Source organism: Hetaerina americana, unplaced genomic scaffold (assembly GCF_022747635.1).
Source record: "Hetaerina americana unplaced genomic scaffold, ioHetAmer1.1.p SCAF_5, whole genome shotgun sequence".
Taxonomy (NCBI): domain Eukaryota; kingdom Metazoa; phylum Arthropoda; class Insecta; order Odonata; family Calopterygidae; genus Hetaerina; species Hetaerina americana.
Window position 1 is genome coordinate 85,287,312 of NW_027287095.1, and position 14,390 is coordinate 85,301,701.

The 14,390-nt window shown below is 41.4% G+C and overlaps 1 protein-coding gene across 1 annotated transcript in view; it reads right to left on the reverse strand.

Moving 5' to 3' along the window:
- Nucleotides 1-369: 369 nt before the first annotated feature.
- The window catches only part of LOC139693705 (ribosomal oxygenase 2-like), a 37,698-nt gene continuing 23,677 nt past the window's right edge, over nucleotides 370-14,390 (reverse strand). The window contains exons 6-9 of the mRNA XM_071591959.1: nucleotides 13,689-13,851; nucleotides 13,088-13,239; nucleotides 4,545-4,770; nucleotides 370-564 (exon numbers count right to left, since the gene is read on the reverse strand). Coding sequence (XP_071448060.1) covers nucleotides 4,561-4,770; nucleotides 13,088-13,239; nucleotides 13,689-13,851 — 525 coding nt within the window. The 3' untranslated portion in view covers nucleotides 370-564; nucleotides 4,545-4,560. The remainder of the gene's footprint in view (nucleotides 565-4,544; nucleotides 4,771-13,087; nucleotides 13,240-13,688; nucleotides 13,852-14,390) is intronic.

Here is a 14,390-nt window from a genome sequence, read left to right on the forward strand (position 1 = left end):
GAGTAAACCCCGAAAACAAACCCCTAGCCAGCAAGGGATGCGTCCGGACAGTGCTGTGGATCCACTGTCTGTGAGCGGCCATACCATCTGGCCTGCGATCCACCTAGCTGTTTGCCGTGCCTGGAGACCCATAAGGGAGAGAAGGGGATCCTAGAGGGTGAGCTTTCTGGTTCCCAGCTGGGTTTCGGATACCCTGTATGGACCGGGAGCAATATCCCTCTTCGTCCCCGGATTTCGCGTAAACGGGAGGCGGGGAGCTAGCCACTCCCTGTCAATTGGCTCCCGTCGTGTTTTCGCTCCAGTGCGGAGTGCCAAGGTTCATCAAATTATTCAATTTTAGATACATTTTTTACCAAGTTCATTATAATTTTTCCCTGGATTTTTATTTATTCAAAATAATGTACAAAGTTTACATTGTTTATTAAATTGATCAATTTGTTTCTTGTGTGGCTCAATTCTAGGTCAAAAATATTCCTTTCTTCAAACTTCCACTACAGGTTACAAGCGTGCTGCTTAGTCATCTGATTGGCTCACTCCTCCATGATGTCTTCCCATGGATAGACACTTGAAAATACATTAAACAATCCATTTACTAATTTGAAAATAGAACCATAGCATACAGCCATAATTAGCCGATTTAAATTGGAGCCGGTTACTACACGAGGACAGACACACACAAAATCAACAATTATTAACATTTAACAGCAGAAATAAGAAAAAGAGGTATATTATATTATCCAATTATGGAGAGATGGGATAGAGCTACGTCAGTAAATTTGAGAGGCAACAAAATAAAAAATATTGGAGCTAGATATTTGGTATAATATATAGACATAATTTGGTATGATATCACTTATTTACTTATTACCACATCCGGTATTACACAAGATCACACTATTTAATTAGCTTAACAATAAATTCCATAAAAATGTGGGAGATGCCACAACAGTAACTTTTAACGAAGTAATCCACAAAGTGCACATTACAATGCATCAATTTCAGTGTGTTAACCATAGTTTTGTAATTTGTTTTAAAATCCCTTACTGTGACACATTAACCATGTTTGGCAGCTTGGTCAATGCAATCACATGGAATCACACCCTCCATACCAATTACCTTCCTGGGTAGATGGATAATTCATTTATTCACACAGGTCACTTAGGCCTTTGATAAAATAAGTCATGACCATCTCAGATGTTGATGAAACTTGGTACATTATATTGCTCACAGATTTAAGTAACCAAACCAAATTTTATTAACCCAGATCCAATAGTTTTTATTTTGTAACCTCTCTAAATCTTAGGTGAGTTCAGGGCTAAAAAAAGGGTGCGCTTTCTTCGTAAATATTGGTATCATCAATCAACCAATCTTCAACAAATTACGCAGTAAGGTCAAACAAAATATGAGGATTCCAGAAAAAGCATCTATGGACCCTTAACATGTTTGCAATTGCACCAAAAAATTCTTTTATCAGGTCTTATCATTACTTTTTTGGAGAATAACATGGTTAATTAATAATTTAATCATCAATGAAAGGAATTTCACGTCATTTTTTCAAATTATCCCAAACATATGATCTTATATCCTCAGAAATAAATATTGTTTTTCTTGCCTTCCCAGAAAATTGACATTTTTTTGCCATTTTCACGGCTGTAGATCATTTTTATGTAACATCGTTAAAAAAAATTAATTCCTTTAACCTTATTCCTTACCCAGTCATCCAAAGTCAGCTTACCTAAAGAATTGTTTATTTCAGATAATCAATGCCTCATTGACTTTCTAAGTTTGGTTGTGCTCTAATATGTTTGTTAATATTCAATTGTGCCACTTCCGAACATATTTATGCTGAACATTTTTACTTATTATGTTAGTTTAAACTGTGGGAAAGCAAAATGGAAGATTCCATATGTTATGAAAGAAAATTAACTTTGACATAGTTAAGAGACAAATTTAGTTTTGCTTTAAAGAAAGAAATTGAAAATGTAGCACATTTAACAGACATCCGTAAAAGTCTTTAAAAATTGAGAACAGAAGCTATTGAAGGCCTGAGCCAAAATATGGGATTTTGAAAAAGCTGGTATTCCGTCATAACTGTGTTTCAACCATATTAGTTGGCACAGAAAACCCACATAAATACCTTTCACTGAAGGGCTACAAAATTAAATACTTCCACATGAAGAGGTCTCTCATTTACGAGTAAGGAAGAAAGTTGAGATAAAATAACCAACAATCAAGTTTGAACAAAATATATTGGTTCACCTCCAAGAGATTTTTACAAAAGAAAGATAAAATTGAAATGCTTAATTCATCTTAAAATTATATTGGCTGTTCTCCTTTAAAATTGCATTTCTTCATTGAAAACCAAAAACTTCCTTAAAGAAAAATTGGAAAAGATGCAGTACACTGTTAAGCCACATTGAATTAAAGAATCAAGACATAGGGGGAGCAAAGTGAGGTTGTGGACATTTTTCAGAGAAAGGGTGACATTGGTGCACTATACGGGAAGGTTAAAACCCCATTAGGAAGTAAGAAGGGAAAATCATTGCAAACAATCAAAGATTAGTCATAAAAAATATTAGTTGGACAAGGGAAGATCATGACATATGGAAGGAATATATATACATAGGAAGAGAATATGACAAAGGTGAGGATAGCTTAGGTCAAGGCTTCCTCAATGACGAGATAGAAAGCGCATTAAGGGAATTGAGATCAAATAAGGCTATGGGGATAGAAAACATTCCCACGAAACTACTTAAAAGTTAAAGAAAAGGTGGGAAGAAGAGTTTCTATGCACTAATTGGTAGTATTTATGAGGGAGGAATATGGCTGGAAGACCATCAAAGAGGAACATGGAATACAATCAGGACATATTTGCCCGTTCAGTAGATTTCAAAAAGGCATTTGATAGAGTGAATAGGGAAAAACTAATGAATATATTGCAAAAAGCAAGAATAGTTTGGAGTGCTAGGAGGCTAATCTTCAACCTGTACATGTCTCGGACTGCCTATGCGTGAGTAGGGGATGGAGAATCTGGATGTGCAGTGTTGGGAAGAGGAGTAAGGCAGGGTTGTCCATTATCACCCGTGCTGTTCAACACATATGTGGAGGAAATGATTAAAGAGGCATGGGGAGTACTAGAGATGAGAAAAGAAATAGGAGGGAGAATTCATAAAATCAGTTAGGTATGCTGATGACCAGGCCTTAGTTTGTCAGTCAGCCAAGGCGTTACAAGCATTGCTGAGTGCATTGGAAAGTCAGTAGTAGCAGTAGTTTTTATGGGAGGCGACCGACAGCTAAGGTCATCTGCACCATTATGGATGGATGGTAGAGGAAGGGTGGAGAGAAACCCTGCATCAGGTGTCTGCCTCTTGTCTTCTGTCTATTTCTTAGAATAAATGGAAGACAAAGAGGCATCTGTCTTTCTTGATATATTCAACAGATTCAGGTGAGATGTAGTGGAAGGTTGTCATTATGGGAAAAATTTGCAATTTAGAAAACATTCCCACGAAACTACTTAAAAGTTTAGGAAAAGGTGGGAAGAAGAGTTTCTATGCACTAATTGGTAGTATTTATGTGGGCGGAATATGGCTGGAAGACCATCAAAGAGGAACATGGAATACAATCAGGACAGCCTGATTTTATTCCATGTTCCATTTTTCCATGAGCATGTGCAATTTTCCCCAGATTTGCACAGAGAAATCTGTGGAAAAGTGCAACTTTTCCTCATAATTTCTTGATCAAGCTGAATTTTATGATATTCAGTACACATTCCTTTTGCCGAAACTGTTTTCCAGAGGAAAATTTCTCATCAAACATTATAAACGGATATTTGGGGAGTGTTGCTTGCCTTAGAAATATGTACTTGGATACAACAGACTGAATTGCAATATTTATTACAATAGGTTTAATGGAAAGCTTATCACTAAATCAATTTTCAAAAAGATAGAAGAGCTTAAAAGATCACAGTGAGTATCAGAGATACATCAGTAAGTATCGTAGTGAACCAAGTCATACGGGCACATTTAAATGGGGCTTAATTACTGATTAAAAAATTTCCTAAATAACACTACAAATTATGTTTTCACCCCTATCACCTATAATTTGTTGAGCGTTGAATGCAGCATGTGCAAAATCTGAATAAAGTCCATTTATATTTGTGGCCAGAATCCTTGAATAAAACTTGGACCCTGCCCTGAGACCTCATAATCCAGAATTGTATAGAGTAGACCATAGGTATGATGATTAAGGCAAAATAACAAGGTAACAGTGACAAAATCAAATACACATAAAAATTATTAGTGCATTAATAAAAATATTATTTACTTTTTCATGAAAAACACTTCTTAACCCAAGTGTTGGCAAACTGCAAATAACGAGAAGTATTTGAAAAAAGAAAACCCTGACTCCATAATTTCACCAGGTCTACAATCGACAACTTTACTAGTTCTAGTGCTTCTACCTAAATTACCCTGAGTAAGAGATGAATTTAGACTTTAATAGTCTAAACCTGGGGCAGACCATTATAAATCCCACTCCACACATACCTATGTATCACCCGTCTCAGTCCAGTTTGGTGGATTTGGTTCCCTTCCTGTTAGCACTCGGAATGACCTCCAGGAGGTGGGAGCTCCATAGGGCTCTTATCAACCCAACTCGATCATCATCAGTTGGAAGTTCAATGTCCTTGACACTTGTGAATTGGTCACATGATGACTTCAAGTGATTCATGGCACCAAGGTAATGCTTTGGAAATCTGAGAGCAAATCCCATCTGAGGATAATAATGAAATTAAAGCAGAGTTACTCAGTGCACTCCATGTGACAATCTATCCTTAATTAATACTTAAAGCTGGCAAAATTCCATCCAATTCAATACTGATATTTCAATAACCAATACTGCCAATATATTAAATAATATTGGTTATCCAAACCACATTTTACCTCAATTGCATGCCTTTTAACACACACACTTCTTTTTCTGCTACCAGATGCAGAGACAGGTAGGTAGCTTTTCATCAGGCCTCTTCTAAATAAATGAGACCTGATGAAAAGCTTACAATACAGGATATTTAATTGCACAATACAGTGTATTTTGGTTGGAAAGATAGAAGAAAGGTTAAAATTGGAATTTTTTAAGGATTTTTAGAAATTATACATGGTAGATCATTTTTCAATATAACTATACAAGTCTACCGTTTTGAGAAATGGATACATCTGAATTTTAAAAACAAGCTCTTTAATTTCTCCACTAACCACATAAAGAAATGGCTATCACTTTCGAATGCTCCAGAGTAAAAAAATTGACCCAAACACCTTGACACCATCTAGGTGAATATGGTTAAAAAAAAGCATTACAATAGAGTATCATAAGATGTTTTTGATGTTGGACATTTTTGTGCAAACAGAAAGCAAGGATAAGACCTGTGAAAAATTAGCAACACAAATTGAGGGCACATATTGATATATTATAAGAGAGTTTTTAACAAGCTTGAAATAATATAAAATGAACAACATGGGAAATTGTACACCAGCACTAGCGATGTGCAAAGAATAAGGAATCAAATGATGCAACTAATTGAATTATGAACAAAGTGTTGAATGATTCTTAATTAACAAATACATAAAAGATTACATGAGAAATTTTTACACATTATAGAACATTCTCTTGAGTCATGAGAGAGAAGTCATGCTTGACTATGGATCAACTCATTTACTCACATTTAAGTTAGGAACTAAAAAAATTAAAATCACAAAAAAGTTGAAAAGATTCACGGTAAAAAATTGCACAAATTATCATAAAAAGCTCATTGGATATTGTTTGTTGAGAAACAAAACACATGAAACATTTCTATCTATCCTCTAAATCTAAATAGAAATTCACTTTTAGACTCAAAAAGTATTCTTTGTTGCAGTTATCCCTTTAAATATAATATTCATGAATAATTATCTATCTAAATGAAGGATCTCAACGTCGGTGTACCGCAACCTGACCCGGTGGGAAAACCGAGAGAACTTCTTGAATATCTATCTTAATAATTACAATAATTAATTATAAAATTAATAAAGTACTTTTAAAATAATAAATTACAAGTTTTTCAATACACATACAAACGTTTAGGGTTCTAGTTACCTCACATTTTGAGAAATGGATATACTTGTCATTTACTTTCTCTGCTCTCCATTAAAATAGAGAGTGAAGAAAATAAATAATATTGACCAAAAACATAAAATAATACAGTCTTTAAAAATGGAATGAACTCAATAGATGAAATAGTTCTAAAGGGATCAAATAGTGACCTGGAGGTAGCAGGAGACATTTGCTGTGGAACGCTTATTGAAGTTTCAGTTGGTCACCTTGGGAGATTTTCATGTTTTTCATATTCCATTATCATAGGTTATTTGTAACAAAATGTCGTTTGCACTATGCACCCATAGTGAACATCAGCAATAAAGAAGAGACCCGATGAAAAAATTGAGCTGCAATCAAAATAAGCCAAGATATGCAACCTGAAATCACCACCATGCAAAGAACACATTAATGAGCGCATGAAAATTTTGATCCCATGCAATTCATTAAAGCAATGTTTTACTGTTCTTTGCGAGTTTCTAATGAGGATAGGGAAGAGATTTGGTCTCCCGTTGCCGACACAACTAAAAGAGTAATGACAGATTTTGTCCTCGCATACCTTGAAATTCATAAAAATATGGTAAATTATAAATAATAAATAATCGTCAACAGGAATGCATAAGTACATTAAGGACAAAATAAGAAAGAAAGTAAATTAAAGACAAAATAAGTACTTCAAAACCCAAAATGTTTTAGTAAAAGTGGAATTTTTGTTGGCAGAAGGAACAAATGAATTTTCCTGTTACTTAAGATTTATTAAAACAATTTTTCTCTGTACCACAACGCTTGGTCATTACAATATATAAACTGAAAGTACTGGTATGCTGAAAGTATTGTTATACTGAAAGTTGGCATCTAGAAATTCTGGGTCATTACAAAAATAAACTACGATTAATAAAGGGATAAGAGGACCAACCAGGCTCACCATTTAGAAAAAAAACAAGCACGACGACCCCCTAACTAAATAAATGGCACGGTGATCTCTCCAAGACTACTGCCGTAATAGGGAGAAATGCCAAACACAACGGTTTACCTTGCCAAAATTACTATTTCATCGCTATTGCTCCATTATTGGTAGTAGTTTTAGGGGTTTGTAGGGTGCGTCGACAGCTATGGTCATTTTGCACCACTGTCATTACGTAAAACTTATGTTCCTTTTAAACTAGGAATAAGTAAACAAATAAATACGAATAAATATATAAATAAATAAAATAAACAAAAAAAAAGGAAAATGCTAAATTCAAAAGCATTAAAATTATGAGCTCCAAAGCTAAAGCTGCCCCATTAAACCGGTTGACCTTAAAAAACTTAAGACTCGGTTAATAGACCCAGAGTCATCCCCTAAAATATTTTTTAAGTCTCCCCTTATCTTCAACATGTCTCTGGCCCTTTGGTATGTTGTGCATTCCGTCAGGATATGTTTTATCGTCAGGGGTTGGAAACACTCATTGCAGCGGGGCTGTTCTTTTACCTCCGCAAAGAGGTACGAATGAGTGAGGGCAGAGTGTCCTATTCTCAGGCGCGTAATCATGACCTCTTCCCTCCGAATTTTCCGGATGGAAGAGGACCATGGTGAAACGACCGGTTTTATTGCCCTGAGTTTATTATTTTGCAGAGACTGCCAAGTCTCCTTCCACTGATGCAGGACCGAGTTCCGCAAGGCGGCCTTCACGTCCTACATTGGAACCAAGGTGGAGTCGGTCTCGGGTTTTCGAAGGGCATCCTTCGCTGCCTGGTCAGCTTTTTCGTTACCTCTTATGCCGACGTGACCAGGAGTCCATATAAAGGAGACCCTGTTCCCCTTTCTCTGAAGGGACAACAGGGTATAATGGATCTCCTGGACTATCGGGTGCACAGGTGCAAAGGCCGATAAAGATTTTAGGGCGCTCAACGAGTCGGTGCAGATGAGGAAAGAGCCATTGCTTTCTTTTATTTCTCCTAGGGCCGTCCTTATGGCTGACAGCTCGGCTGTGAAAATGCTGCAAGAAGTGTGCAGTTTTTTCCTCACGACTCCATGGTAGTGGGACACGACCGCATAGGCACATGCAGATTCTGACTGACCCGTCGGTGTAGACTGGGACAAAGTCAGAAAGTGAGCTGAGGACGGCACTGAAGAGCTGCTGGTATTCGGAATCGGTCGTTTTGGCTTTGCGGCGTGCACTGGCAATGAGTTTAATATCCGGCATTGGTGTTAACCAAGGCGGATACTTAGCATAGGAGACGGGGCATATTTGAGGAAATGTAAAATTTACCTCATTAATAAAATCATTAAAACGAACGGCAAAGGGCCTAGTTGCCCTTCTCCGCCTGTTAAATAAGTCTAAAAACCGTTGGTTAAAAACTATGTTAAAACAAGGGTGGATTGTCTTTGATAAAATTTTACAGGCATAGTTGCCCATTAAAATCATCCTGCGGGTTTCCAACGGAGGCTCCCCTGCGTCTGCAAGTAAGCTTGGGACTGGGCTCGTTCTAAATGCCCCGGTGGCCAACCGTATCCCAGCATTGTGGAGACACGTGAGTGGTCTCAAGTAAGACTCTCGTCCTGAGGAATACACTATGGAACCATAGTCCAGTTTGGATCGCACCAAGCCTCTGTACAATAAAAGCATGGTGGAGTGGTCTGCTCCCCAAGTGGAGTGAGTTAAAAACTTTAAAACGTTGAGGGTTTGGCGACACCTCTCGCGTAACACGCGGATATGCTCCCGCCAGTTCAGCTTTTGGTCCAGGATCATGCCGAGAAAGCGGACGGACTCCACAAATGGAAGAATCCTACCCAACAGGGTTAGGGTCGGGGTAACGTGGTAACCGCGAAGACGGTGAAAGTGCACGCATTTCGTTTTCTCCATGGAGAAACGAAATCCGTTCTTTCGCGACCACTCTCCCAGTTTGTTTAGAGTCACCTGGGCTTGCCTGGAAGCGTTTGGCAGTCGTGTCGACCGGCAAAATATGGCTAAGTCGTCCACATAGAGCGATGCCATCACCGGGGCATTGATGCATTCCACCACGTCGTTGATGGCGATGGCAAATAACGTCACGCTCAGTACTGAACCCTGGGGTACCCCGTTCTCCTGTGTAAAAGATCGGGATAAGTGCTTCCCAGTCCTTACTTTAAAAAGGCGGTTAGTTAAAAAATTTCTGATAAATAGGGCCATGTTGCCTCTAAATCCCCACTTGTGGAGCGTGTTGAGGATTCTCCATCGCCACACACTATCATAGGCCTTCTCCAGGTCGAAAAAGACTGCTATGACGTGTTGACGGTGGAGAAAGGCTTCCTGGATGAAGTTCTCAGTGCGCACCAGATGGTCTGTCGTGGACCTGCCACGCCGAAAGCCGCACTGAGCGTCGGAGAGCAGGTGTCGACTCTCCAAGCACCACATGAGACGTCGGTTTACCATCCGTTCCATCACCTTGCACAGGCAGCTGGTGAGAGATATGGGACGGTAGTTGTTCGGGTCATTTTTGTCCTTGCCCTGTTTTGGGATTGGTATCACGATGGACTCTCGCCAGGCATTTGGAAAACTGCCCTCGTTCCAAAGTTGGTTGAGGGTATTTAGGACCTCCCCAATCGCAGTTTCCGGAATGTTCCGGAGAAATGCGTTGTGGATTTCGTCCGCCCCTGGCGAGGTGTAATGGGAGTCTTCGATGGCGGATTTAAGCTCCCAGGACGTGAAAGGCTCATTGTAATATTCACTTGTAGGACCTGCACCAAAATTGAGAGGGACTCTCTCGCATCGCCTCTTCAGGTTCGCAAAGCCCGCGGCATAGCCCTCGTCACTGCTATTGGCCGCGAACTGACTGGCAAATATGTTGCTTATTTCGGCAGGTGAATTAACCACCCGGCCAGCAACAAGCAATGGCGAGATGACAAATGAGCCCTTGGACCCGGAGATTTTCTTCACTTTGTCCCATACCTGACCAAGCGGCGTGCGATGGTTGATGGTAGAGACGTATTCTATCCAGGAAGCCCTCTTGGCCTCCTTCACGGCCCTTCGAGCTCGCGCTCTCAGGCGGCGGTACGATGCCAGATTAGTTGCCGTGGGATATTTTCTAAAAATATTTAATGCTTTTTTCCTCGCCCGAATCGCCCGGTCGCATTCCCCGTTCCACCAAGGGACAGGAGCTCGATTAATGTTCCCGGACGTACGAGGGATACTTTTGGTAGCTGCCGCCAACAGCGTTGAACTTAGTTTATCGACGTTGTGCAACGCGTCGAAACTTGCGTCGTGTTTATATGTAAACGTACGCTTAAAAAGTGGCCAGTCCGCACGGTTAATACGCCACTTTTCCGGAGGTTTTGAAATGGTGGGCGAAGAGTCTTCCTTAACGAGTAGAAGAGGAAAATGGTCACTCCCACAGAGATCGTTGTGGGTGGACATTTTCAGCTTTGGGGCTAGACTTCTCGAGCATAGACAAAGATCTATTGCTGAGAATTCCCCATTGAAGCTGTTAAACCGGGTTTTTTCGCCGCTATTTAATAAAAACAGGTTAAAATCCTCAATAAAGTTGGATAAAATTCGACCTCTCCTATTGCTTTGGGTTTCTGGCCCTCCCCAGAGAGGATCATGGGCATTAAAATCTCCCATCAAAATGAACGGCTGAGGAAGCTGGTGGACAAGGGCTTCAAGGTTCAGGCGGGTCACCGGTGCACCCTCTGGCAGATACACGTTGCATAACGTAATCCTCTCAGGGGTGTGCACCGTGACAGCGACGGCCTGGAATGGAGAGTTCAGTTGGACTCGCGAGGTGTAAAGGGCCTCACGGGCCGCAACTGCTACTCCCCCTTGGGCTCGTTGGCCACTTAGGTCATCCGTTCTAAAAACAGTGAATCCCTTCAGAATACCCTTATCTTCAGCCTTAAAATGGGTCTCTTGGAGACAAATACAAGAGGGTTTAAAATCTTGGATTAAAATGGCCAGCTCCTCCTTGTGCCGATAAAAGCCATTGCAGTTCCACTGCAGAATGGAACACATTTAAAGTGTTAAATTAAAATAAATAAATAAATATATAAATAAATAAGATGACTAAAAAGGGAGATGACCAACTCTATTGAGGTTATCGCTTGAAGCGATGTTTCCTCTTCCACTCGTTTGCGAAGACCTCAGTATCAGAGATACTCTGGTCCTCTTCAATTACCTCCGGCCTCTTTGGCTTCACTGGAGGCGGCGGGGAAGGTGTATTCTCACGCCCTTTTGGCGTGTTCCCCTTGGTGGTTTTCTGTGGGCTCTTCTTTGAAGGGCCCACAGGAGTAGGTGGCTCCTTGTCCACCTTACTCTTCCCATCCTTCACCCTTTTGGGTTTAGGCACTTGCGTGTTTTCAACTGGGGATTCTTTCGGTATGTCCGTCTGCGTGGCGATGGTACACTTTACACATTGCGTGGTTGCAACGGAAGCAAAGGACCGGGAGAAAGTTGGAGCGATTAGCGCCCTGTATTTTCTCCTCGCTTCCGCATATGGGATTTTTTCAAGGGTTTTTATCTCCATGACTTTCCTCTCTTCTTTCATCTTCGGGCAATCACGAGAGTACACTGGGTGTGTACCCTCGCAATTGACACAAAGAGGTTCCGAAGAGCACTCTTTATCCTCGTGCGCGTCTTTGCCACAGCGCGGGCAGGTGGCCTTACCCTCGCAACGCGACGCGACATGGCCGAACCGTTGGCATTTGAAACAACGCACGGGATTTGGGATGAATGGCCTCACTGGTACCGATTCATAGCCCACAAACACCTTGTCGGGTAGTCTATCACGCGCAAACGTCAAGATCACGGAGGTGCTGTTTACGTTTTCTCCGTTGCGCCTCGTGGTGAGTCGACGACAATCAGTCACTCCCTGAGAGAACATTTCTCTCTTGATTTCTTCGATGTCCACGTATAGGAGGTCGTAGTGACTGATGACTCCCCGACAGGTGTTAAGAGTGCGGTGCACCTCCACCTTAATCGGAATGTCATGGAGCATTCCCATAGCAAGCAGTTTATCGCTTTGTGTATCGTTCAGGGTCTCTATAAGAAGTGTACCATCCCGGAGCTTCTTCACGCTCTTTGGGTCCCCAGGCACAATCTGTGACAAAACTCTGCGAATTAAGAAAGGAGAAACCTTTTTCAAGGTTTCACCTTCCTTTATGCACGACATAATTAAATAGCGCTTACATGCGCCTATGCACTTTTCTCCCCCGCCGGTGTCCGGACGGGATCTTTTTAGTGGTGGAAAGGGTTTTTCCTCCATAATAATTAATTATTCGTCCCTCGGCCTCCCCACCCACCACGGAGCCACACATTTGGGACGCCACTCCGCCAAACCGGAGCGGTCGCCAGGGCTAACTCGAGGGATATAGCGCTTCAGGAGTGGTTGTCTGTTTCGGGGTGGATCTTCGGTGCAAGGGCCCACCAAAACCCTTACATCTCCGACCTCCCTACGCAGACCCCCACAACCTTGGCACTCGCCACCGGAGCGAAAACGCGACGGAAGCCGATTGACCGGGAGTGGCTAGCTCCCGGCCTCCCGTTTACACGAAATCCGGGGCCGAAGAGGGGTATCACTCCCCGGTCCATACAGGGCATCCGACACCCTGCTGGGAACCAGAAAGCTCACCCTCCAGGATCCCCTTTTCTCCCTTACGGGTCTCCAGGCACGGCAAACACCTGGGCGGATCGCAGGCCAGATGGTATGGCCGCTCACAGACAGTGGATCCACAGCACTGTCCGGACGCATCCCTTGCTGGCTTGGGGTTTGTTTTCGGGGTTTTCTCCCCGCCCTTTTAGTCGCCTCTTACGACAAGCAGGGATACTGCGGGAGTATTCTCTATCCCCCTACCCGCGGGGGGGTTGCTCCATTATTTCAAGTCCAAACTTTTATCTCACAAGAATGAAAAAACCTATCAGCAGGAAGGAAGGAGAGTTTTGAATGGGATCAGGAATTTGTGAGAAAGCGTGCATTACACCACAACCACTCCTCAACCTCCTCTTACCCCTGTTTTCTCATGACTTGACATCATGTGGTGCGATCGATCATTGAATACTGATGTGTGGACGACAAGTGACTCGGCATCCGGCATCGGCAGTGATGACTCCAGGGTACGGTTAGAAAGGCTGCTACCCGAACTGTACTCCTGCTCACCAACTGCAGTAAATTAAGGTGAGATTTAAACTTGCAAGCATCGGACACCCTTCTTGGTGAGGAAGACCTTCAAAGTATCTTAATACAATCATTCAACAACAATTTTAGAGGCTGCACTTGTGCAACAACACGAATGGCCATTTTGCACAACTTTCTAAACCTGACACTAATTTAATATTTTCTTAAATTTTTCCAGGGAGCCATTAAATGTAGAGAGATGTCTATCTCAAGGAGTCAAGGGAAAACAAAGGTTCACTGTGAGCAATTATTATACTAACTTGAGGATAGTTTCCTCGAGATGCCTGCAATATTAGCAATCTCATGCAATAGCACTCTTCTATCATCCATGACCATATCATGGATTTTTGTCAATCATGTTTGGAAATGTAACCACAGCATCGCACCCGGCACCACTTATGCTCACACTTAAATGAGTTCTCTACTCTCCTCACCTTCACTTGTTCCTTCATCCACCGAGCTGGCATCTTCATCTGAAGAGTCACCCTCATCCATGTCTTCAGAAACGGGTCGCTGAATGAGAAAGCAAACATGATCTGGATACCTCAGACGAACTTTGCATCCCAAATCGGGGGGAGCACCTTCAGGGATGCAATCCTAAAAAGTTGGAATAAAAATTAAGCGTCAGTTCAAGCATCTAAGTGTGAATGTTTCCAAGAAAAGAAATATTTCACCACGTTAAATCATTTAAAGTGCAAAGGGAGAATAATAAATACCTATTATACTTGTAGACAGGAATGCATTCATTCGAGAAAGACATGAACAAAATACAATGAGAAAATATGGTCTAGTAGAGCGAAATGAAAGAGGAGAAAAGCTTTTGGTATTTTGCGAATAATGAAAATCAGTGGTGGCAAACACACACTTTCGGAATCACCCATGAAGACAAAAAACATGTGGAAGGAGCCATGAGATGTATTTATTTTATTTCAATAAACAAAATGGCATGTTTTTCTTTTTGGGAACAATTACACCACATACAACTGCTACAGTAACTCTCCAAAAAGGATTTGAAGACTGAAATAGAAGACCGTGAATAAGCTACTACCCAAGTGTTTACCTATGGCATGGTGTAATGGCTAAGATTGAGGCGAGAACTAACAGGTAAGGTGAGGCATCACAATTTTCTTAGAAGC